General features: G+C 52.1%; 1 protein-coding gene and 1 long non-coding RNA gene across 3 annotated transcripts in view; one reads left to right on the forward strand and one right to left on the reverse strand.

The window, feature by feature from the left end:
• LOC114232828 (uncharacterized) overlaps window positions 1–4272 on the reverse strand; it is a 37572-nt gene extending 33300 nt beyond the window's left edge. For both annotated transcript variants that reach the window (XR_008557399.1, XR_008557398.1), the window contains exon 1: window positions 4166–4272. This is a non-coding gene — a long non-coding RNA (uncharacterized LOC114232828). The remainder of the gene's footprint in view (window positions 1–4165) is intronic.
• Window positions 605–20422, forward strand: IGFBP5 (insulin like growth factor binding protein 5). Its single transcript, XM_008145184.3, has 4 exons — window positions 605–1484; window positions 13401–13636; window positions 14290–14409; window positions 15787–20422. The coding sequence occupies exons 1-4, from the start codon at window positions 1151–1153 to the stop codon at window positions 15916–15918; spliced, it is 822 nt and encodes a 273-aa protein (XP_008143406.1). The 5' UTR covers window positions 605–1150; the 3' UTR covers window positions 15919–20422.
• The last annotated feature ends 4078 nt before the right edge of the window (window positions 20423–24500 follow it).

Consider the following 24500-nt stretch of genomic DNA (forward strand, 5'->3'; position numbering starts at 1 on the left):
AATTTAAAAAAACAAAACAAAAAACTTCTCCTCCAGCCCGAGCCTGGGCTAGTTAAGGAGCGGGAGGCGAGGGGAGACTGTTACTCCTCATTGTGTCCACCTTGCACAGAACTCTCATCCCCACGACCGCCCCCCCCCCCCCCACCTCCTCCTCCCTCACACAGCCCCTGTCTGGTCCCCGGTGCCCCTTTCTTACATTCCGGGGGGAGGAGGGTGCTGTTCGTGCAGCGAAGGGGAGCCCCTGTGTGTCTCGAAGGCCTCTCCCCACCCCCACTCCGTGTGAGTTCGTACTGCAAAGCTCTTTGGCATCCTTGCCTGGGTTGGGTGTTGGGGAGCTCAAATTGCAGCTACAAACTGGCTGGCAGCCAGGGCCGTGTATTTAAAAGCGCCTGCTCCACCGGAGTCGGTAGTCTCTTTGGAAACTTCTGCGGGGGTAAAAGAGCTAGGAAAAGCTGCAAAGCGGTGTGGGGTTTTTCCTCTTTTTTGCTCCTTCTAATTTCCCTCTCCTCCGTTTGCACCCTTCTCCGGGATTCGCGCCGAACCTGCGAATTTCGAAGAGGTGGTTGCAGAGTGGGAGAAAAGAGGGGTTAGGGTTTTTTTTTTTTTTTCTTTTTTCCTTTCTTTCTTTCTTTCTTGATTTCAATATTTTCCCCTGTCCTTGCGGCTGCAACCGCCACCTTCTACCTGTTCCGCGGCAACCGCGCGCCGCTAGCAGCTGAAGGTTAGAAAGGAGCAGGGTGTACTTTAGATTTTAAACAACATTTTTGAAGACAAACCTCTTTTTCTCCACCCCACCCCGTCTCCTCCAGAGCCTCCGAGCTCTTTATTCCGGTGGTTGCTTTGGGGCGAACAATTTTTGGCTTTTCCCCCTGCAGTTCTGACCAGGTCGGGCTTGGGAGCTGTTTGTCCGGTGCGTGCACCTGGCGCTGCTCTTTTGCCCCCAACCTGTTGCAAGTCTTGAATCCTTGTAACTGGGACTTGCTTGCAGGCACCCCAGCCCTCTCACTCTCCCCACATTTTGCAGTTGTCTGGGGGAGGGCACCTGCTCTACCTGCCAGAATTTTTTAAAATTTCCCCGGCGCCCTCCTAGCCCCTTTCTCCCTGCGCTCTCGCTCTCCTGCCCCGCCCCAAGGTAAAGGGAGACTGGAAGATGGTGCTCACCGCAGTCCTACTGCTGTTGGCCGCTTTTGCGGGGCCGGCCCAGGGCCTGGGCTCCTTCGTGCACTGCGAGCCCTGCGATGAGAAAGCCCTCTCCATGTGCCCCCCCAGCCCCCTGGGCTGCGAGCTGGTCAAGGAGCCGGGCTGCGGCTGCTGCATGACTTGCGCCCTGGCCGAGGGGCAGTCGTGCGGCGTCTACACTGAGCGCTGCGCCCAGGGGCTGCGCTGCCTCCCCCGGCAGGACGAGGAGAAACCCCTGCACGCCCTGCTGCATGGCCGCGGGGTTTGCATGAACGAAAAGACCTACCGCGAGCAAGTCAAGATCGGTGAGCGCGCTCAGTGTGCCAGCCAGTTACACGGCGCACGAGCGGGGACAGGGGACGGGCCGGCCACGCGCGCTTTGCCCAGAAAGTGGCTTAGAGCCGGGGCGCAGCCCGGGAGGAGGGCGGGGCGGGGGCGGGAGAGGGGGGGGGGGTCTTTGTACCTAGGAATTGGAGCCCTGACCGATCCAGCTATCTCAGGCTGCTGTCCATCCCAGCCTCAGGCGGTCTTCGCTCTTGCTCCACACCCTGCTCCCACCCTACTCCACCCCACCCACCCCCTCGCCTGAATACTGACTCTGAGCTCCTATTCGGTCTCAAGGTCCAAATCCCCAGGTACTGAGTCTCCAGTCTGAACGGGTATATATTTCATTATCAACTCCCTCCTCCACCACCTGCTAGCCACCCAACACGTTCTGGGGGGGGGGGGGTTTCTGAACTTGGAAAAAAAAATCTCTTTGTTAAAATATTGCCTTAACTGAGGACCTGGAAAGAGAGGCGTTCCGTGCTCATTCTACCTTTGTCCTTCTCTCAGCCCCTGCCCCCCTACCAGTCCCTTCTGACGTGTCTATCCTTCTACCCCGACACACACGCACACGCACGAGTGCGCGCGCGCGCACACACACACACACACACACACACGCTCGCACCGTTTGCAGTTAATGCCTTTGGGGTGAGGACTGTGATGCCCCTCCCACGTGCACACCCATTACTTTTGACTCGACATGATTGATTGCGATAGCTGGTAAATAGATTAAAATGCAAAACACCTTTTTTTCCTCCCAGGAAAGGTAAGATTACTTTAGGCACGCACGGCGGAGGCGGGGAGGTCAGTGGGCTAGCGGCGGGGGGCGGGTGGTCTTGGGGGGGCGGGAGGAGTATGAAGCCACGGTGTGGTGTTCCTGTGCTGGATGTTGGTCCCGAAATCTAATTACTTTTCCCCGCCCCAATTCAGATTTTACCTAGGACGAAAGGTGGAGTTGGGAGGCAAGAGGGGATGTGAAACAGAACTCATAACTTCCCTGTCAGTACCAATCCCCTCCGCCCCACCTCTCCAACTTGATCACAAGTGGGTGTGGTGTAAATATGAGGGGCCCTGGAATCACCGAATGCCAAATAAAGGGGGCGGAGACTGGAACGGCCACGCCCCGTTGGCTCCCCTCCGCCTCCAAGTAGCCCCGCCCCCGGACTGCCCTGCCGCCAAGTTCTTAGCGCCCGGAGTCTAGGATTTAAAAGGTTGACTAAGCTACTTGTTTAATGAGAACAGTCCTGTTCCCTTTAGATCCGAGTTTCTTTATGGAAAGAGCTACCTGATCTTAAGTTTTTTTTAAATACTTTAATGAACTGTACACAAAAATCTGCATTCTGAGACGTCACACTGGTTATTAATTCTCTCCAAAAGGGGTTAAGATTTGGCTAAATATTGCTTATTCTGCGTAGTTACTTCCTGGGACAGTGCCCTTCTCCCCTCCTATCCCCTTCCACTGTGAGCACCCCAACATGAGTTTTCTTAAACTGCAAACTACAGACACTGTCATATAGGAAAGAAGTGCGTCGGTGCTTGAGAAGAGGCAGGAGAGTTTCCCTAGGTTCAGCCTACATCCCCCAAAACCCTGCAGGCTTTGCCTTACAGGCAGCCGCCCCTCCAGCTTGGCAAGAGGTGGTCTCACTCCCTACTGCTGCCTGCAAAAAAGAGACGGAAGGCAACGTGCAGACCCGGACGCCCCACAGGCCAGTTTGTGGAGTGTTTTTATTATTATTATTATTATTAAGAACCACTTTTAAAAGGCGGTCCCACCTGCCTTCATCGTGGGGGATATAGATTTAAAAAATGCTTGGGGTGGAGGAGAGACGGGTAAGAGATATGAATCTACTTCCTGGCATGGAAGGGAGCGCTCTGGTTAACAACCTGGTTAACATCGAAAGTATGCCAGGTATCATTCAGCCACGTTCTGGCCCCACTTTTATTTGTCCAACTGTGTGGTTGTAGTGATGTGGGAGGTGTAGACGCGCAATTGCTGAGAGAGCTAATAGGAGCATCCAACTTTCCAGTTCAACCCACTACACACACACACACACACACACACACACACACACACACACACAGAGGGGGTGGGGAGGAAAGGGGGAGGCCAGCTTTAGTCCCAAGCAAGATGCCCGTTAGATTTCTCTGCATCCCCTTCCTCAACTCCTACCTTCAAGGTACCTCTGGGCCAATGCTAGCTGCCTCTCCGCCCTCTCCCCACCCCCGCCCCAGCGTGTCTCACGGACTCCACCCCGCCTTAGGCAGGTGCCTAATGGATTGCAGTTGCTGAGGCGGGGAGGAGGGGGCGGGGGGGGGGGGGGGGAGGGAGCTGCACTCTACCAGGACCGATGGAATGGGAGTGGGCGCTCCTGGCTATAGCTTTTCAGCTCGTAAACCGTTGGGCGGATCCCCCAAAAGTTGGAGATGACACAGAGGCACTTCTTAAGGAGTGGAAAATGAACAGAGAGACGGAGAAAAGTGTCCATTCCATTCCTGTTCCCCAACACACACTACCACACCACCACCCCTAAACCAGCAGTGCGAACTTGGGCGCGCCCCTCCCTTCCGCGGTTTCCTTATAAATATAAATAAAGGTATCAATCACACATACATACACACACACACCAAAAACATATATGCATATAGAGAGATAGATCTATACCTTTTTTCCATCCCTCCAAAAGAATGCGTCTTTGAATTAGTAATGGGGAGCTGAGGAGGGCGAGCTGGCCGGCGGCCAGAGCTCCTGGGAGGAGGAGCGGAGGGCGGAAGGCGGGCGGCCGGGCCGGCTGAGAACTAGTGTTTGCTGCGCGCGTTGCTGTGCAACCGGGAGGGAGTGGGCCCCGCGAGCCCGGGGCTGGGAGCGCGCGGGGCCCTGCATTTTATTTCGTCCAGTTGAGGGGCAAAGACACATATAGAAAAAGGAGGGCAGAGTGTTTGAGGCTGGGTGGGCCAAGCTCAATAATATCGGTGAGCTGGATCGAGTCGAGCAAGGGCCGGGCTTTGCCGGGGCATTGTTTGCAGGACTCTTGTGGCTTTGTGGGCGGGAGGGCTGCACGCACCTTTGCCCTGGTCTGGGAGATCTCTTCTGTGCCAGGGAGACATTAAATTGGGTGTTCGGGAAGAAGTTGATTCTGGGTTTCAGTACCGTCATTGAGAAATAAGAGAGAAAGAAAGAAAATATGCTTCTGGGGGGAGGGGGGGAGAGAAACCTCAATAAAAATGAATTAAGCCTTTGCTTCTTTTAGGGGTTTGGCCTCCATCACCCTAGCTTCCACTCCAAACCTGGCCCAAATGCCATGCTGAAATCCAGTTCCAGAATTAGGTTTCGTGGCCAAATTTGTGTCTGGGTTGAACAAGATCATGGAAAACTGAAGGAGGCAGATTCCTTTCCCACCCGCACCGCCTCCCTTTGAAACAAGTCTGTGAGAGGCTGACTGTGCCCTGCGCCAAGGAAAATGGGGTTGGGAAGACAAGAGATGCTGCTTTTAACTTGACTTTTCTTACCTTCTCCCACCCCACCCCCACCCCTCTCTGCTGGCTGGAGGAGCAAGCACAGTTAGCCACATTTTCTTTCCACTTCAATTTTCCCTTCCACGTCCCTCCCTCCAACTCCCCCCTCCCATTCTCCATCCCCCAATGGCCAAGGCATCCCCTAAGGCAGTGGTCGGCAAACTCATTAGTCAACAGAGCCAAATATCAACAGTACAAAGATTGAAATTTCTTTTGAGAGCCAAATTTTTAAAACTTAAACTATATAGGTAGGTACATTGTTATTAACTTAATTAGGGTACGTGGTATTTTGTGGAAGAGCCACACTCAAGGGGCCAAAGAGCCGCATGTGGCTCGAGAGCCTCGGTTTGCCGACCACTGCCCTAAGGGCTTGAGTTTTAAGTCAGAGCAGCTGTGAGGTAGTCCCAGGGCTTGGGCTGGATTTGAGCCGGCCGGTGGGCTTGCAGCTGTAGGGGGAGAAGGGGCTGATCCCAGGAGTCGGAGGAGGTTACCGGGTGGGTTACGGCAAAGGGCATGGGAGTAGGAATCCCAACGGAAGCCCTGGTGCCTTTAATAGGGGAGGGAGGAGCTACGGAGAAGAAAAGGTGATTCTTGTCTAAAGATTTTACTTTGTACCTGAGCAATGCCTTTGAAACTTTGAGTTATTTAATGTGTGAAAAATAAAACTTTAAAGAAGGATCACCATATGCCAGGCCCACTGCATCCAGAAGCTGGAAGAACACCATAAAGGGTCCAGGCACCAAGGAGGAACCAACCAGGAAAAGGAATGGCTGTGGTAAGAGACAAGGAGGCAATCTGAAGGGGTTTTGTTGGAGTTTTTGTTTTGCAGTTTTACTACAGTTGGTCCAAAAGTTGCAAATCCCCAGAGATCATCCTTAAATTGCCAGCTGTATATGTATTCCAAGACAATGATTAATCCGATACCTGCGAAAATAAATAAGTAAATAAACAAGGAAGCCAGTCCTAAGTGTCTACTCCACTTTCCCCTATATCCAGAGAATCCCCCACATTTTTTTAAGTTCCATTTTTTCCATGGTTTCTGTTACAATGTCTCTCTCTCTCTCTCTCTCTCTCTCTCTCTCTCTCTCTCTCATATAAATCCAAAGGAGTGAGTGGAAATCTCTATATGGGGCAAAGTGCCCTTTCCTGCCTAACCACTTGGCTTAGCAAGGTCCTAACATCTCTCCAGGAATTATCTGGGTATTAGCCAAAGAATGCTAAAGCTCAAGGAGCCCACACAATCCTTGAAGTCAAGGCCCTCATTTTACAGATGGGGATGCTGAGGCCCAGTGTGCGGAGTCACTTGCCCAAAATTAGATGCAGGGTTAGTGGTAGAAGGAGGACTAGAATTCAGCTCATCCCTATTGATTTTAGGGTTCCGTTTTGCTATTCCTGGCTTTCTTCACCACTCACCAGGGCTCTTGCCTGGACCCAGCCTAACCTGCAATGAGGCCTTAGGCAAATATCACCTGATGACATCATCCCATAGTGAAGGTTGTGAGGATGAAATAAGAGCTCAGAACTTGAGGCTGCCCCATCTGACCTCTGCTGGCATGCAGAGATGTTTAATGTGGGCTCCAGGTATTATGAACCTGGATTGAACCACCACACTTGCAATGTCTCTCTGACCACAGCGAAGATGGCCCTCATTCCAGACCCTTTAGAACAGCACTTTCGATCGAAACATAATACCAGCCACAGCTGTCAAATTTTCTAGTAGATACAGGTGGCCACCAGCAAGCCCCTCCCGCACCTGAGAGGGAACTGCTCTCTCCACACTCTCCTCCTCCCACCAAAGAGTCAGAGAAGAAAAGAGTCTGAGCTTTGATTAATGGACAGGAAATGATTCCCTTGTTTGACTCATACCAAAGCCTCTCTTCTCAGGGGGACCAGGGAGAGTTCAAACTACCTGCTCCCTGCCGCCCCCTTCTGGTCATGTAGGTCATGCAGGGAATGTGGCTGCCTAATTGTAATGTTCTGAATAGGCTGTGCTGAGTCATGAGTGGGAGTGTTGCCAGGTCAGAGAAATGAGCCGGAGCTTCCTCCCCCTCCTCATCTCCCATTCTTCCATTCAGAGGCTGCTCCCTACCTAGTCCTTCCACTACCTTCCGGTGTGGGGTGTGTAGGGGGTGTGTAGGGAAAAGATAGACATTTCTACTGAGCATGCTCCATCTTCCAGCCCCTAGAGAAACCTGCCTGGAGACACGCATCTTGGGAGTCGTGCATTAGTACGTAATTAGTTAGAGGTGCATTTCTTACCAACTGTCTCCCAGGGATCAAGAAATGTGTACTAGAGTTCTGAATCCTGGCTTGGCCCCGGGGGAGGGGATGGGGGGCGGGGGGGTGGGAGGGCGTGGAATGAAGAGGATCCTTTTTTTACCTCTGATCCCCGGATGTGAGTGCAACCCACACTCACAAGTGGTCTGCATCCAGGGAGCCTTAGAGCTTGTGGTGTACAAGGAGGTACCAGTCAGCCAGGTGCCAAGCAACCAAGTTTTTAGCTGATGATTGGAACTAGGGAAGTGAGAGGCAACAGAGACCTGTGCTGAGAGGTAATTAGCACATACCAGCTCTCTTATTCCCCATAACAGCCCTGTGGAGAAGGGGCTGTTGACATCTTCCCCATAACTCAGATAAGAAAACGGAGGCAAAGAGAGGGGAGAAAGAGACTAAGAGTGATCAAAGTAAATCTGCACTGAGGCTTATGAACTATCAGCAGCAGCCTCGTCTTCCTCCCAAGAAGAGTAGCTGGATGTTAAGGAAGGGTAGTCTGGCTATGTTTATCCGCTTTGCTATATGATGTCCTTATTTCTCCTCGCAGGATAGAGATGTGACACACCCACGCTGGTCAACTTTGCTGTTGGTTTAGGTGCCTGACCTCGTTAGTTCTCCTGGCCTGAAATGGGATGGGGGCTGGGAAGGAGCTCAGCAGGGCAAGCCTTTTGCCCCTCACTGTCCAGTCATCGACTCAGAACCTGCTCCCACCGCTGCCATTCACCCCAAGTCAGCAGGACTCCCCTCTGCATCCTCTTGCAGCTCCTCCCATCTGGCACCTGAGGATGGAGGTTGTTTGGGTTTGCTTTCCTCTTGGAAAGTCAGTGCTTTTTTCCTTCTCAGCTCATAATTCTCGTTAAAAGGAGCCCAGAACATACACGTCTGTGACTGACCACAGAGGAAAAGAAAACAGTGTCTTTCCAGAGGGACTGGGACAAGGCAGACATTGGTTAGAGGTGGAATGGGCAGGAGGCGGGGTGTGCTGCAGCTCCCCTGGAAGGCTCCCAGCCGCTCCCTCGTGCCCCGTCCCCTTTCTCTCGATGCAGAGGCATGCACATGCAGTGTAATTGAGCCATTTGGCATCTGCAGCTGGGAAACAGTCAGACTTCCGGAGACTGAGACATGCCTTATGGTTTTTTAAACAGTGAGCAGCAGACCCATCATTTTCCTATAGCCTTGGGTCGTAGCGAAGAGCAGGAGGCTGCAGTTGGCTAGGAAACAGGGCAGGGTGGGGAGGCGACGTGGAGATCTATATCCATAGATCTGTGCCCTCTGACCAGCTGTCCAGTAGAATTTTCTGCAATGATAGGTGTGGCTATTGAGTACTTGAAATGTGGCTAGAGCAACTAAAGAGTTGACCTTGTAATTTGATTTCCTATTTATTCATTTAAATAGCCACATGGGGCTAGTGGCTACTGTATTGGACAGCGAAGCCTGAGACCAGAGAGAAGCCCCGCCAATCCAGGGGACCCCTCCATCTGTCCCTGGCCTGTGAGGCTCATTGCTCTGCCCCCCCCCACTCCCTCTGTGGCAGTTACTGTGCTTAAAGACAGTGGCCCCAGTGAGATGGCCTCTCAGGGCATCCACTGAGCTCTAAGGTACCCCAGCTTACGGACAGAAAGGCCTCTAGGCCCACTTCACTTTGTCTCTTGCGTAGATCGATGCATCTCTCCATTTAAAGATTATTTATGGAGTACCATTCGCCAGAGAGACCAAGATAAATGACGAGCCTCTGCCCTGAGATTATTGTTTAAATTCCACAGAGGGAGCCAGGATGAGAGCCAGTGGAAACCCGGCTCCCTTTTCATCCCTCCTAGAGAGATTCTGGGCGAACCCATCTTGTCTTCTGGCTGGAGAAAGAGACTTTCCTCTCTCCAGGTCCAGGTGGCCTGGCAAAGCCCTACATTCCTCCTGAGCTGTGAATTCCAAGTACGCCTCAGTTTCTTCCGTTTCCGAAACAAAGTCACAAGGTCTGGGCCACCCAGTTTTCTCTGAGGTTAGATTATGAGGTTAAGATAGAATGGGAACTACCACCAGCCTGGGAGCAGGCTGTTAATGATGCCAGGGAGGGACTGAGAGCCCCAGGGTGGGAGGTCAGATTGCAGGGAGCAGCAAGTCCCCAGCTGGACCATCCATCTCTGTAACCAGGGAGGGGGTGGTATGAAAACATTTCTTAAGAACATATGCCTGTCAATGTTGCTAGAGCATCCTGTCCCTACCAGATAACAGCGGCAGCAAGAGGGCATACTGGAGACAGTGGTGGAGCCTGGGTGGGGAGGATGCTTTGGGCACCTGTGCTGTGAGTAGATCTGCCCACCCTAGGGTGCCTCTGGGTACATAGCGGCCACGCCTGCACCCAGACGCCCTGAGACATGAGAACGGTGTAGTCCTCAAACAGGTGTTCATGTGAACACAGGGAGGGCCCATGTACCCGTCTGTGCCTCAGTGAATGTTACTGCACCAGTGTGGATGGGCAGCAATGGCCAGCATAACATGGCAGGGGCTGGGCTAGCAGAGAGCTGGTTGGTTGGCAACCCACCCCAAAGGTAAATATCAGGACAATATGATAGCTCTCATCCGCTCTGTCATCGGCAAGATCATGGAACTAAGAAAGAATAAAATAATACTGAGCATTCCACATCTCCCATCCTCTGCAGAATCCTTTTGAAATGACATCTAGAGATGGAAAGGGAGGTGCCAGATATGTTTCACTTCTTCCCCTGATCATTTTTCAATTGCAGATGAAAGAAACAGCTGAGGGTTATGCACATAGGGTCTTGCCCCGCTCCCCGTCCAGTTCCCACACCTGCCTTCTCCACCCTCCCCCTATGAGTCCTTTCCAGTCCTCGCTTGTCCATCTCCCTAACTCTTTAAATACATGCTTCAGACACACAGAGAAGGAGAGGGTTTGGTGGTTGTCAGAGAAACAGGCACACAAATTCCAGATTTTAAAAATTACTTACAGTCCTTAGCAATGAGCACCCAGGCATGCTGTGTGGTCTTCAGTCTCTGTCGCCACCTACTGGCCATGTGGAGGTATTGGCATGTTTGTCCAGCAGGTTCCAGAACCCAATGCCCTCTTCTGTTCCTTGCTCTTCAGGCACAGGGCCACCTCAGCAGGAAGTCCTCCTTATATCTCACCTAAATCCCTTCCACAACCTCAGGCTGCTTTCTCTTGATGAAATAGCTCAGGAGCTGCCAGTCTACTTGTGCCTTCCTGCTTTATCTCAGACTTAAACCCTTCCCAAATCAAAAGCCTATTTATGACTCAAAGCAGCTGAGTGGGGCCTGCTGGCTCTGGCATTCCAGCTCTGGGTCTGCGTTCCAGCCCTTTCATCTCCCTGGTGCTGCCCTGGCTCCGCTCCAACTTTCCACTGTCTCTCTGGAGCCTACAGGTGACCACAAGACCTTGATGAGTATCTGTGATACTCAGCTCTCCCGGTGCCTAAGTAATAGGTCACATGGGGTTAAGTGGCACCAAAAACCAGGAGGCACATCAAAGCTCTAAGCCTGCCCTTCAGAGCAGCAAAAGAGCCGGCATCCTGGGGAGGGTGTGCTCCCAGGAGGCCCGCCCTGGTGAGGCCAGCGGAAGGAAGGGGAGAGGGTTTGCAAAAGTGTTTTGAGCTCCTTCAAGTGGATGCAGGAATCTACAGTTTGTTTTTCCAGTGTCATCATTGCTTAGCCCAAGGCAACTTGAACACTTTCAGAGAAAAGACTAAGAGACTAGATGGCCAGTGGGGAGGATCCCAGGCACTGGTCCAAACCCCTGGAGGTAAGCAGCTTTCTGGGGTCTCTCCCATTGGAGAAGTGACCCCTGAGCTTGGCTTTGCAGGTATCCCACACGTATCCCTGATTTGCTGGTCCTCCAGGCCAGGCTGGAGCAGCCCCTGAAGGAAACACTCATCTCTCTCCCATGGTCAACACCCAGCCCCCTCTCCCTCCTCCCCTCACTTCATCTAGTTACAATCTTAATTGGAGAAGGGGTATGGCCACGCACCCCAGAATGCCCCCAGCCTTTCAATGGCAACATCTCTTGCCCTCTCCCCTACCCCAGTGGTCAAATGTGTTTTGAAAATTGGAATGCTTAGTTTTGCCCAGAGAGGTTGAAGGAAGTGTCTCCGGTCCCTCAGTAAGACTGGCTCAGAGACCCATCCATGCCGTAGTAGGCTTTTCCTCTTCCCCCACTCCCAACCCCACCTTTCCCTAAGACCTGAGCCTCGGGCATGGGCCTTAGTTACTAGATAAGAGAGCCCTAGCCTTTCTATTTGTACAGAGTCCTTCAGACTACTAGTGCTCCTCCCTGCATCCCGCCCCCTTTCTAGCTCTTCCCACAGCCAAGAAAAGTAGGTTTACCCCAGAGCATCACTCTATCAGCTAATTCCTGGAAGGCTGCATTCCACCAACCCGGCGCATCATGTGTTGATGAATCATCACAGCAGGTTTGGATACAGTAGAGTCCGAGCACTGAGTCAAGATGAGGTGGGAAGTCGGACTGAAAGGCCAAAAGTAGGGGTCAGGGATCCTGGTGTTGAATTTGGTTCAGGGAAAGTCTGCCCCTGTCTTTGTTGTTTGCTTTCTGCTCGTCCTCTTCCTCTCCTGGGCGGTAGCCCAAATCAGCAAACCGCCCAGAGCCCTGCAAACCCTCGGAGCCTTCCTCCGGGTGGGCAACTTCCCTGCCAGGGCCTTTAGGACAGGATACCTGTCCAATGAAATGTGACAAATCTGAGCCAACTGCAAACAGGTGCCTAGGTGCTTCCGGCCACCTGCCATCCTGACCAAGTTTGGCCGGGTCTCCAAATGCCTTTCTTAACACACACCTGTAACTTCCCCTAGGCTGGGAGCTCCTGCCTTGGGGACACAAACAGTGCCTTCTCGCCCATCTTCTCTCCCCCAACACCTCCCCTCATCCCACCTGCTCGGATTCCTCTCCTATTTTCCATCACAGTGCCTTGCCCTTAAGTGGTAATAGGATTTTCCTACACCCCAGTTGAGTCATTTGGGGTCACCTCAAAGCCCTTTTTTCTTTTTTTGAATTTGAAAAGAGGGCAATGAAGATAGGGGCCCCCTGCACCGGGCCTCCTGGCCACATCCTACCCCTCCCCCTGGGTCTGCATAGGCTGGTGGGGCTAAGGAACTGAGAGGAGAAACGGGGACCCAGAGGAGGGTGCCTGTGAGATAAGAATTAAATGGAAATCTGTGGACCCAGAAAAGGCTGGGGGCAGGCGGGGGGAGGAATTAACAGGTCAACAAATAAATGAACAAAGTCCTACTTCTTTAAAGGTCATAAGTCAGCTAAGTATAGACTATCACCAAGTCACCCCTATATATAACTGTGCCAGCCCAGCCAGCTGTCGGCCTCTCTTGGCCTGGAGCTATGTTATGTTCCAGCCCATCCAGGGCCCAGAGCACAGAGCCAGCTCTGAGCCAGTGCATGGAGGGAGACCTCAGGGTTCTGCGTCACCCCACCCCACCCACCCGCCCCCGACCCACTATTCCCCTCCAAGCCCCATATCTCTGGCTTCCCAGGTCCCCTTCGCCTGCTAGTCCAGACCCCCAGAACCCTCCTGCCCCCAGTTCCCCAAATCCAAGCAGCTCAAGTCCAGCAGCTCTGAAAGCATAAAGACCCCACAGGAAGTTACACGTGGCCTTTCTTGTCCACGCCCTGGTTGCTTCCTATTTCCTCCGACAGCCAAGATCTCCAGGTTGTGCTCTTACATCAAAGCCACACCTCTAGCCACCGCACCATCTACTTAGTCCCATATGCAAGCCCCTGACCAGGACTGAGCCTTCCCAAAGTCTACTTCCCTCCCCTTCCTCTTTCCTGCCCCCCCGAATGTCCTCTCCCTCCTGTCAAACTTCCCTCGCTTATCAGCTTGACTTTTTCAACACCCCCCCAACTCCATGAAGTCTTCCTAGATTCGCGCTATGGGACTCCAGTCCTGCCAGCAACTCCCCTCCACGTACATGAGTGCTGACTCTTATGCCCTGGTTCTCATTTAGGCTCCAAGAGGGCAGAGACCCCTTCTCTCTGAACCAGCTTCAGAGTCTTGGGCTCTGCACATCTGTGTCTCAGCCCCAGAGGTTGACCCTCTGCTTCCTTCTCCCTGCAGACCGAGAATCCCAGGAGCACGAGGACCCAACCACCGCTGAGGGGGCTGAGGAGACCTACGCCCCCAAGGTCTTCCGTCCCAGTCCCAAACACTCCCGCATCTCCGAGCTGAAGGCCGAGGCCGTGAAGAAGGACCGCAGAAAGAAGCTGACCCAGGCCAAGTTTGTGGGGGGAGCTGAGAACACCGCTCAGACCCGGGCCAACGCTGCCCCTGAGATGAGACAGGAATCCGAACAGGTGAGTCTTAAGGATCCCCCACGATTTCGTCAGCATCCACGCCCCGCAGCCTCTGCCACCGCCCCGACTTGCGTCTAAGTGAGCATTCGACTTGCGTCTAAGTGAGCATTCGTGGCAGCAGGAGATGCTAAACCTAGTGAAGGACCTGCCACTTACAACAGAGAGCTTTTAGAGCTTACGTTTATCAGGACCCAGGGTTTGTCTGAGTGAGCAGGCGTAGAGGCAGTACGCAGGGAAAGTGCCAGCCGGCCACAGCGAGCACAGAGCAAGTGCCAGGAGTGTGAACGGCCGGGGGCTGTGTCCTCACCTAGGCAGATGCTGGCCATTCTCCTAGAGCATCCACAGAGGACCGCCTCTGGACATAACCACTCAGAGGCATGGAAGAGCTGAGGGTGGGGAGCCAGGAACAGATGGGACAGTGTGCCTCTGTGCCTGGTCAAATGCAGGTTTTGCACACTTTATACACCCGGTGCTTAACAGGTGGGAGGAGGAAAGGTCTTTGGTAGCAGCTAATTGGAACAAAAGGTGGTGGCTTTCCCCACAAAACCTTTGTTCCCCCCCACCCCCCCGGCCCCCCAGGCCACGTGTTCTGCACATGTAGGTGGTTTCCACCTGGTCCTGCCATGACTCTCATCCCTCCTATCCGCACACAGGGCCCCTGCCGCAGACACATGGAGGCTTCCCTGCAGGAGCTCAAAGCCAGCCCTCGGATGGTGCCCCGTGCCGTGTACCTGCCCAACTGTGACCGCAAGGGATTCTACAAGAGAAAGCAGGTATGCCCAGTCCCATGCCCCCAAGTTCAAAGGGCTCCTAAAAAGACACTCACCAGGAAACCTCTACCTCTAAATGCCTAAAATGTACGTCTTTAACAATAGTGTTTTTCGAACCTGAAATATCCATAACACAAATGTGATTTTCCCATTCCTCCCTGTGCTACAATCTACTTAACTTTTAATGATTCACTTTACTTACATGAATTTTATTAGGAGGGGAGAGAGAGAGAGAGAGAGAGAGAGAGAGAGAGAGAGAGAGAGAGAAACAATGCTATGTTGTTTCACTTACTTATGCATCCATTGGTTGATTCTTATATTGTGCCCAGACTGGGGATCAAACCCTGGGATGATGCTCTAACCAACTGAGCTGCCCAGCCAGGGCTACATGGATTTTAAAAGAAAACTTGATATCACTGTGTCTCATCCCATGTTGTATGTTATTTTCTGATATACACACATAGGTATATGCATACATATGACTTTAAAGCATATTTTCACCATGTACCACATAAAATCACTGCGTGTCCCCTTCATAGCCAGGCTACCCTTTGAACTGCCCCACTGTTGGCTAACCAGTGGTGCTTAGCGTATTAAATTGGGTCCCCATTCCCTTAAGGCAATGGTGTTCAGCCTTCCTTGGGCATCAGCATCACGGGGCAGGTTTGATAAAACACTAATGAGTGACCCCCCCCCCCCCCCGCCCCCGTCCCCAGTGTCTGATCAGCGGGTCTGGAGAGACTCTGAGAACTTTGCTTTTCTAACAAGTTCCCTCCCATGTGACACTGATGCTCTAAGCATACCCTCATCTAACTGAGGGGTCAGGGGCCAGGCAGCCTTGGGTCCGTTCTTGGCTCTCCCACTCACTAACTGTGTCCTCTTACTCCAGTTATTTTTTTAAATCTCTGCCTCCAATTCTTCATGTAAATGGAGAATAGTTGTGCTTATTGTTTTCACACAATTATGAGGAATAATGGATTAATCTCTGTAAAGCACTTAGAATAGTACCTGCTATGTAGTAAGTGTTAAATATCAGTGCTGGTACATGATAAAAACCTGCAGAAGTGATACCTATTAACATTATCATTATTATTAATTATCATCATCATCAGTATCAGATCATCAGTCCATGTAGCTCTCTGGAGAATACCAAGTTGGAGGATCCTGAAAGGGTCACATAAAACGTGTTTATAGGGGGTAGCCAAGGTCAGACTGCCTAACCTATCATTTTTCCAGACCCTCCCCGGGCAGGGGTACAGCCCCCCTCAACTCTCTGGGGGTGAAAGTCTGTCTTGGGGTGGGAAGACGAAGGGCCAGGTGAGGGTGAAGCCTCCTGCAGGCACAGCCATCCTCACTGCCTTTCCCTGTCCGCACCCCCAGTGCAAGCCTTCCCGTGGCCGCAAACGTGGCATCTGCTGGTGCGTGGACAAGTACGGGATGAAGCTGCCAAGCATGGAGTATGTCGAGGGGGACTTCCAGTGCCACACCTTCGACAGCAGCAATGTTGAGTGATGCGTCCCCTCCTCCTCCTCCCCTCACCCCACCCCACCCCCAGCCCCAACTCCAGCCAATGCCTCCCTCCACCCCAGGACGCCACTCATTTCATCTCATTTAAGGGGAAAACATACATATATCTATCTAATTGAGGAAACTGAGGACCTCAGAATCTCTAGCAAGGTCTCAACTTTGAAAATGGCAACAATGGAGATGAAAAAAGTTAAGGAGATCCCCTCCCCCCTTTTAAATGGTTTTCTTTTTGAGGCAAGTTGAATGAATAGGGAAGAGAGGAAGAACAAGAGGAAGAGAAGGGAAGAAGGCATATGTGTACAAGAGGGAGTAAGATGAACAGAGTTGGGAAAGGAAGGGAGAATGTGGGCAGGAAGGAAAGATCCCAGGCCTCACGGCTGACCCCAATTTTCATGTGCAACCCTGGCCTGAGCTGGGGAGACGTTTGGGCGCTAGAGTTCTGGCCCAAGATGTAGTATTTGATGACACACTTGGAGCTTTCCCAGGTTGGATTGGTCACAGAGAGAGCAAGGCAAAGAGAAAAGGTGTCAGCGCCTCTCCTGGGTCTAGCTCCTCCTGCAACCAGCAATGTGGGCGGCTCGAACTCTCCTTCCTCTGCTTACCCCACTAGGTGTTCTCTCCCCCCCAAATTTATAAAAGCCAAAATGCATTCCACTCCCCTCAAAACAAAACAAATTAAAAACTGAGTGATATTAGATAGATAGACTTTCCTAAGCAGATACATAAGTATTACATATGTGTGCACATTTCCCTGTGCAAACTTTTGGAAATTAATACACACTCAACAGTGGGAAGACTTGTTCCTCCCGGTTGACCAGAACTCCGAGCTGAAGCATGTGGTTTCAGCCCCTCAATGCATTTGATTCACAACTAGCACAGCCTCTGTGGGGGAGGATAGGCTGAAAAAAAAGTGGGCTTGTATTTATCTACAAGGCTCCATGTAGTCATATATAGGCATATAAATCTACTTTCTTTCTTGTTTTTTTTTCCTTCCTTCCTTTCTTTCAAAAATTTGTATTATTAACTTTTCAAATAGTTTCTATGGGGGCATTGAGGAGCTTCCTCATTCTGGGAAAACCAAGACAACTCATATTCTTCTAACACGACCCATAACATCAGTCTTGCCTGCCTCCCATGAGCAGCAAACTCAACTTTTTGTGGGACACAGTGTTGGATTTTTTTCATGATTTCCCACGTGCACACGTCTTCACACGTACCACCCAGCCAGGTGGATGAGAGCACTCTGTGTGCACCCACCATGCTCCTCACACCCTCCAGAAGTAACCATCTCCAATCGCACACTGAGCGAGCCCAACAGGCCCAAGTTTGACCTACTGGTCCCACCGGGCCTTTCCATTTCATCTGGGCAGAGCCTGCATTTTGAAAGCCTCTCTCACTCTTCATGCTGGCGGAGCAGGAGAGAGATGGAAATGAGAGATGACAAAGAGGGATGTGGAGGTGAACAAGTTTCAATACAGGGAAGTTTGTAAAGTGATTGTTCAGGCCAGATAGATGGAGTGAAGGGAAAGGGGCTGATGGCCCCATTCTAGCTTTGAAGCAAAGCAACAGAAAAGGAGACATAGCTAGAGAAACTCCCCTGGCTCCCCACCCGATAAGCCCTCTGGGATTCAAGAGGAAGATGGGGTACAGGTTACAAATGAGAAATGAACTAACTCTTGGCCTTAGAGTCAGGGAGGGTGGGTAACCTTAGGGTTCTAGACTTAGCATCTAGACCACAGCAAGGAGCAGTAGAAACTGGCCATGTTTTGAAGGGACAAGACTTTGTGCTCAGATGCCCATCTTCACCCAGCAGTGAGGGACTGAGGCCAGAGAGTTTTCATTCACTCTGGCCAGTTCAGCTTCCTCCCTGGGGTGAGGATGGAAGAAAGGCCTAGGACAGCAAGGGAATGGATGCTTGGGGTGCTGTCACTTGGCAGCCACATTCTGAACCAAGAACACTCCCATTCTCCACTGAATTCCTCAACAAGTGCGTGGTCTGGGGGCTGTCCCCTGCGGCTGGAGCTAGCCTGCCAGGAAAGGGGGCTTGGACAATGGCAAGGACACCCTTTCTCACTGTGAGCACAGCCCTCTCCATTCTTTCCCGATGGCATGACACCGTGGAGACACTCCAACACCGAACGTGGGGCAATGAAGAGGGACAGCAAAGAAGCCAATCTAGTCCAGCTAGCGGAAAACTTGCAGCTGTGCAACGTGGGGGATGTCTCCTGCTCCCCAGGACAGGACAGTTGGCTGGAGGTGGGAGAGATGGTCCATCTTCATAGGACAAAGGGCTTGACGGGAATGGCAACTGCAAGGATTTACTTGACCTGCTGTGTCAGCGTACCCCATCTCCCTGTGCCACTGTCCCCGAACCCCAACTCACATTTCTATACTGTAGGCCAGTATCCTGAACCTTTCCCACCTCCCTCTTCTTCCTGCCCATCCTTCCTTTGGATCTTGAGCAGTCATCTAACTGGGTTCTGCCAAGTGGATACTGGGGTGCCATTCCCCCTAAGAAAAGACTGAGCCAGGAACTGCATGCCCTACTCCCACCCTTCCCTAGGCCTGGACCTGGTTCCTGAGAGGGGCTCTCCCCCCGCCCCACCCCACACCACTGTTTACTGGACTTTGAATGGGCTCCTGACATCAGCTCTTTGCTGTCAGCCCAAGGTGGGGACGATGGCCTGGCTCAACTTCACCAGTCTCTTCAGGTCTCCAACGTTCATGACGACTACACACCTGTGAGTCCCCAGTGTTTGCAGGGAGTGATGCTAGTCAATCCCTAGAGGACCCTGGACCTTCTTGATGGATGGAACTTAGCCTCTCCCAGGGGAGGTCCGGCTTGAGCCCACGGGAGAGACCACGGGAGAGAGTCACTGGGGACGATGGTGCTGTCCCGCAGCAGGTGGGAGGGAAGGCAGATGTGGAGCACTGCCAGCCGCAGGCTTCTCCTTGACCCCAGGCTGCCTAGGCCTCTGAGTGCTCTCTTGGCGGCCTGAAGCTCCAGCTTCTCAATGGCCTCAAGTCTAAGTGTTGACCTTCCCCATCAGGAGGTCTCATCCCAGCTCCCTTTTGACTCATGCCTCACTCCAGCAGTGTAGATCATACGTGATGTCCCAATGGAGGGAGGCCTAGCCAGGACTAATCCTCCTTCCCCCAGAGCCCTCCCCACCCTGGCAAGGAAGGGCATCTGGGGAGGAAGTTTCTCAGACAGCCAGGCCTGGACAGGCCCGGAGACTTCAACCCTTACCCAGGGAGGAAGGGAGGCCCGGAGGCTGTGGGGTCCCACAACCTCTCCCCTTGCCCATGTCCCCATCACCACTTTGGTGGTCTCCACTGTACCCCTGCAAGGGTCAGCCTCCTCTGGGGTCTGGGAGAGGTGGGCCATGTACACTACATGCTCCCTTCTTCCACCACATAACTCTCCAGCAGCCACCCAGCTGCCATGGCAACCGCCAGGCCCCCTCACAAGGGGGCAATGATCTCCCTGTCCATGGGCTCAGCCCCCAGAGGGCTCCAGCTCAGCATGGGGGTTCAGAGAGGAGTGGGCCAAGGAGAGGCAGGACCCTCTGCTCTCAGAGAGGACTTTGGTGGCTTCCAAGAGAAAGGAGGCTACGTTTTAAGAAGTGGTGGGACTAAGGGAACAGGGTTTGACCTGCCAGCAACCTGGGCGTTGTACTGTCTTTATTTTTGAAACCACTAAAGTGCAAGACGTATTTTGCACTTTTCTCCACTTCGTTTTTCTCTTAGGTTTTTGTGTCTTTTTTGAAACATACTTCCTTGGTTTCCTAGCGGAGTACATGGCTTAGCCATCTCCACAGACTCTGGCCTCCTCTCTCTTCAGCTCCTTCTGAATGGGGAAGGGGAGGTGAGAGGGCGAGTTCACTCCACTCCTCTGGTCCCCGGACACCAGCCTGAGTCCCACCTGCCGCCACCAGCGCCGTCACACAGTAGCCCACACGGATAGACAGTTGTCAGACAAGATCCTTCAGATTCCGAGTTGCCTACCGGTTTGTGTTTTTGGTTTTTGGTTTTTCGGTTTTTATTAGACAGCAGTAACCACAGCACATATTACTGTAGTTCTCGATAGTTTTACATACATACATACATACATACATACATACATACCATAGCTCTATTTTCTCCTATTTTTTTGTCTTCAACTTTTTTAAAAGAAAACAAATGCTCATAATCTTTACTGGTGAAAAGGATGGATAAACAAACCAACAAACAAAACCAGTTCATGGTGAAAAAAAAAAATGCAGGAAAAATAATTTGCCTGAATGTGGAAGAACTCACCTCCTGTTTAGCATTTTGTACCTAAGGAAATAAAAATGAGAAAAAAAAAACCACAACAGAGGATCTCACGTTTTCTTAAAAAGGTGAAGATTGCTGTATACTATTTATTCATCTTATAATTTATGTTACTCCTGATCTTTGTCGTTTGTCGTGACGAAGCATTTATTTAATAAAGTGATGCATTCAGTTAGCCTGCGTCAGCTTCCTCCGGGTCCCAGGACTCTCCTCGGGCCACATCCAGAGGGAAGGACAAACGACCAGGCAGAGGCAGGACCCAGGGGACCCCAGGCCCATCCAGAACTCAGGGGCCCCCTTCTCCATCCCTCCAAATCTGTCTCAATGAGTTCATGCATACCAAATATCAATGCATGTTCAGCTACTGTTATTACTATGATATTCTTATCATTTCATCTCAGCCCCTGCTATTAAATAAAGTGGCCTTAATCTATCCATAAGCAAATGATGAGTCTCTTCTCTTTGGAGAGGATTTTAAGGAAGGCATTTCTAGAATGTTCCTCAGTCACTTACTCCTGGGAACTTCTGTCCAAGGCAAATCCCACCCCCCGCTCCTCCCCATCCCACTGCTGTTTCTGCCCAGTGGAGAGAGAAGCTATGAAATGGCTGGGGACTGATTTCAGCCTCTCAGGGGCTTAAAGAGCATCATTTCCCCCTGTCCTGCTGCCACAGGCACCCTGCTGCGGTTCCCCCCAGACCCCTCTCCTCCCGGCTCTTCTCCCAGCCACAGGTCCCCTCTTCCTTGGTGGAGCCCGTAGCAGCACACTTCTGTGGGTGTCCCTGACCACCCCCTACAGGGGCCTCCCCGTCCACGGCATCTCCACTCCACCCCACCCGAACCCTGTGCCCTGCCCCTTGCGAATCACATGTCAAGTGAACTAACTGGGAGTGCCCCTGCCCGACCAGGGTGTTGCTGGTCATTGGGCCCACTCCTTCCCAAGGGTCGCTGTGTCCCTGAGACCTCTCCACCCCACACACAGCTTTGCAAACGTGTGGTCTTCAGCCAAGGCCCAGCAGTGAAGGCAAAGTTGAGAGTGTGAAAGCTGGGCTGGGAGGCAGAGAGGGGCAGGTGCCCGGCCCACTTTCCTTTGCGTGGGTGTTGACCCATGGTGGGGACAGGAAGAGTAAGGTACAGGAAGGCCATGCTAGACTGGGTCACCCCACAGGACCCTGCCCTGGGACTGTCTCCTGGCCTCTCCACCAGCAGCTGCTCACCCTGCTGTCACCCACATTCTGCCTGAAGGGGGCCTGGGCAGGACTCTTCTTCAATTGCTGTGTCTGTGCCCGCCTCCCCCAACCCGCCACTTCCCTCCCCTTACACCCTCATCTAGGAATTCCTAGAGTTCTGGCTCCCAGCTGCCACCCCTTCTCCCACCCCCACCCTGGACAACCCACACAGCACCTTAGTGATCACACATCCACCCAGAGTCCTACGATCCAGTAAGATTGGGCTGGAGTCTCGTGTCACTGCCACCCCTTCTCCCACCCCCACCCTGGACAACCCACACAGCACCTTAGTGATCACACATCCACCCAGAGTCCTACGATCCAGTAAGATTGGGCTGGAGTCTCGTGTCTATAATGGAACATTTCTAGAAACATGGTTCTATTTCACTCCTCAACTCTACCAGGTCTCCCCTCCACCCACTGAAACCATACTCTGAGCCTCGACACCTAAAGTGTTCCACATGGAAAAATCTGAAAAGTCCACCCTCCCATTCCAATCATACTCTACTATTACGGTGAGAGGAATGGGGGGGGGGGGGGGCAAGGAGGCAGTGTTAGCATTTTACTTAAGGGACAATGGAAACTCTGGTCTGTGTTTTTGTTTCTTTGTTTGTTTGCTTGCTTGCTTGATCCATCGACCATCTGGCTCTGCTTCCTTCTCTGAGGACCCTGGAGCCTGTGGTTCCACTGACAGCTCCGACTTGTGGGGGGAGGAGGGTCTCGCCTGCCCTGGAGAAACCTCACCAGCCAATCTCCTCACTCCTGCACAGACTGCTGAGCCCTGAGGGAGAAAGACCCACCATCCTGTGAGCTCCCAATCCTGCCTGGGGAACCCATTAGGGACTCCTACCTGAGTTGTCTCCCTCCCATGTTCCCCTTAGGTCTAAGCACACTGGCACGCTTCTCCCCATACTGCCTTCTCCCTGTCCGAGAAAACCAACACCGCTTATGAGACCGTCCTCATCTTCCCATCTCAAATCCTACAGAGTTAGCCACAAAAGCGCCATGATGTTCTTCTTCCCTCCCCAATCAGTCCCCCTGTTTCCAAGGACAGCCCCCTTCCTTTGCTCCCCCCACCTGCTGCTCCTCCACCTCCTCCATCAACCATTCCCTCTCTCCCTCTCTACAGGTGACAGAGGAGGGGGCGAGACAAGGGTGGATATGAAAATGTCTTGGAGCTAGAATCAATGGGACTTGTTCGTGAATTGGATGTTGAGATGAGGATGAGGGAAAGTCATGGGTGTCTTCTCCACCCAAAATCCCCCAGGCAACTTGAATTCAACATGCCCAAATTGAGCGCATCCTGTAAGCTTACTCAAAGATGAAATAAATGAGGTCCAGAGGTCAGAAAGGTGTCCACAGTCACATAAGCCATAAGTAGGAGAGTTCAAATTCAGCTCAACGGCTGCCTCCCCTCCAAGCCCATGCTCTCAACTACCACATCACATGTAGCTAGTATTCAAGACACATCTGGCAGATGTGGTCACGGCAGGGTGATTCTGCAAATTCAGAGGCACAAGCTCGGGGCCTGCTTTGTGGGAGCGTAACCTATGTCGTCACTCGGGGCCCCGTGTTTGGCTTAGTACTCTGTTGCTGCTGTCTTGAAATTCTTAATTTCTGAAGCAGGGGCTCTGTATTTTCATTTTATCCTGAATCCTACAAATCAGGTCACCTAGAAATCAGGTGATTCTACAAATTAGGATAGCCCAGGAGGCATGTTTTAATGCATATTTCCAGGTCCCTTCCTAAGGTTCTAGCTCTGGAATAAGTTATTTGATCCCCCAAGTGTAACAAGCATTCCCAGTTAACTCATTGTGGACTCCTGGGACCACCACTTATGCAAAATACACTTGGAGGCCCTGTAGTCAACTGCAGTTTCCTGTTCCACCACACAGTGACAGTATAACCCCAGTATCTCCCCACTGCCAGGTTTTTAAACTTTAACAAGGAGGCTGGTTCTGGAAAGTGAGCAATAGCTTGACATCTCCAAGATCCCTGCCCAGCCAACCATCTTCATACATGGGCGCAACTGTGCCTTCCCTCTGCAAAGGTTTCTAGGTCATTTATACATCAGTGTGGTTCTGGTAGCTACAGCCACAGTGGTGGTGCTGCTCACTCCCACCCCCAGCCCCCCCACCCCCAAATCCACCTCTTCAGAGGATTTAGAGCACAAACAAGGAGACTGCGGCAAGTGACATGGAACTTGGCAGAAGATTGTGGCATCCTCAGGAGCATTTCACAAAAATGTTCCAGAAATGACCCAAGCAAGCCAGCAACCATGGGGCATGGAGGCTGACACGAGGGCTGACCCCAGCAATAATCCCATGATATCCCTCCCATTTCATACAGTTCTATAGTTTTCAAAGCACGATCGCATCCGCCATCTCACATTGACTCCACCCTGTTATTTGAGGTGGAAATCGTCCCCATTAGAGAGATGAAGAAAACAGGCTCAGAGAAAGCAAGTGACGTAGCTCTAGAGCAGTGGCATGATAAGCAATGCGACTGGATTCAAACCCAGGCCTCCTGACGCCAGCATTTTTCTTGCCTCATCCCTAGCTATGCATTAGAATCATCCAGGAAACCTTTAAAAAATAAAACACCTGCCTGGGCTTCATTTCAGACCAATCAGATCAGAATCTTTGATGTGAGGCACCCTCAGTCATCCAAATGTTAGCCGAGGTTACGCGCTGCACTTCCCCAGAGAGCCAACAGGGGGTGCCCAACCCCAAGACAGCAGCCAGGAGCTGCTGACTGTAGCTGAGGGGACAGGAGAGGGGCGGCCAGCACCCAGCAGTGGATAAAAGAAAACCAGACCCCAAGATCCAACCAGGGGCCCAAAGCACTGCAGGCCCCCCAATTATCCCACAGGGGGCGGTATAACTCCAGGCTGAGCAGCCAGCTTGCACACTCTGGAGTCAGAGACTTCCAGGTCTGGGGCTGGTGTTTGGGCACCGCTAGGGACCTTTTTCTCACCTATAAAGTGGAGCTAGTGATAGCACCTCATTTGTGGATTCATGAAGATT

This window comes from Eptesicus fuscus, chromosome 11, assembly GCF_027574615.1.
Source record: "Eptesicus fuscus isolate TK198812 chromosome 11, DD_ASM_mEF_20220401, whole genome shotgun sequence".
Classification (NCBI taxonomy): domain Eukaryota; kingdom Metazoa; phylum Chordata; class Mammalia; order Chiroptera; family Vespertilionidae; genus Eptesicus; species Eptesicus fuscus.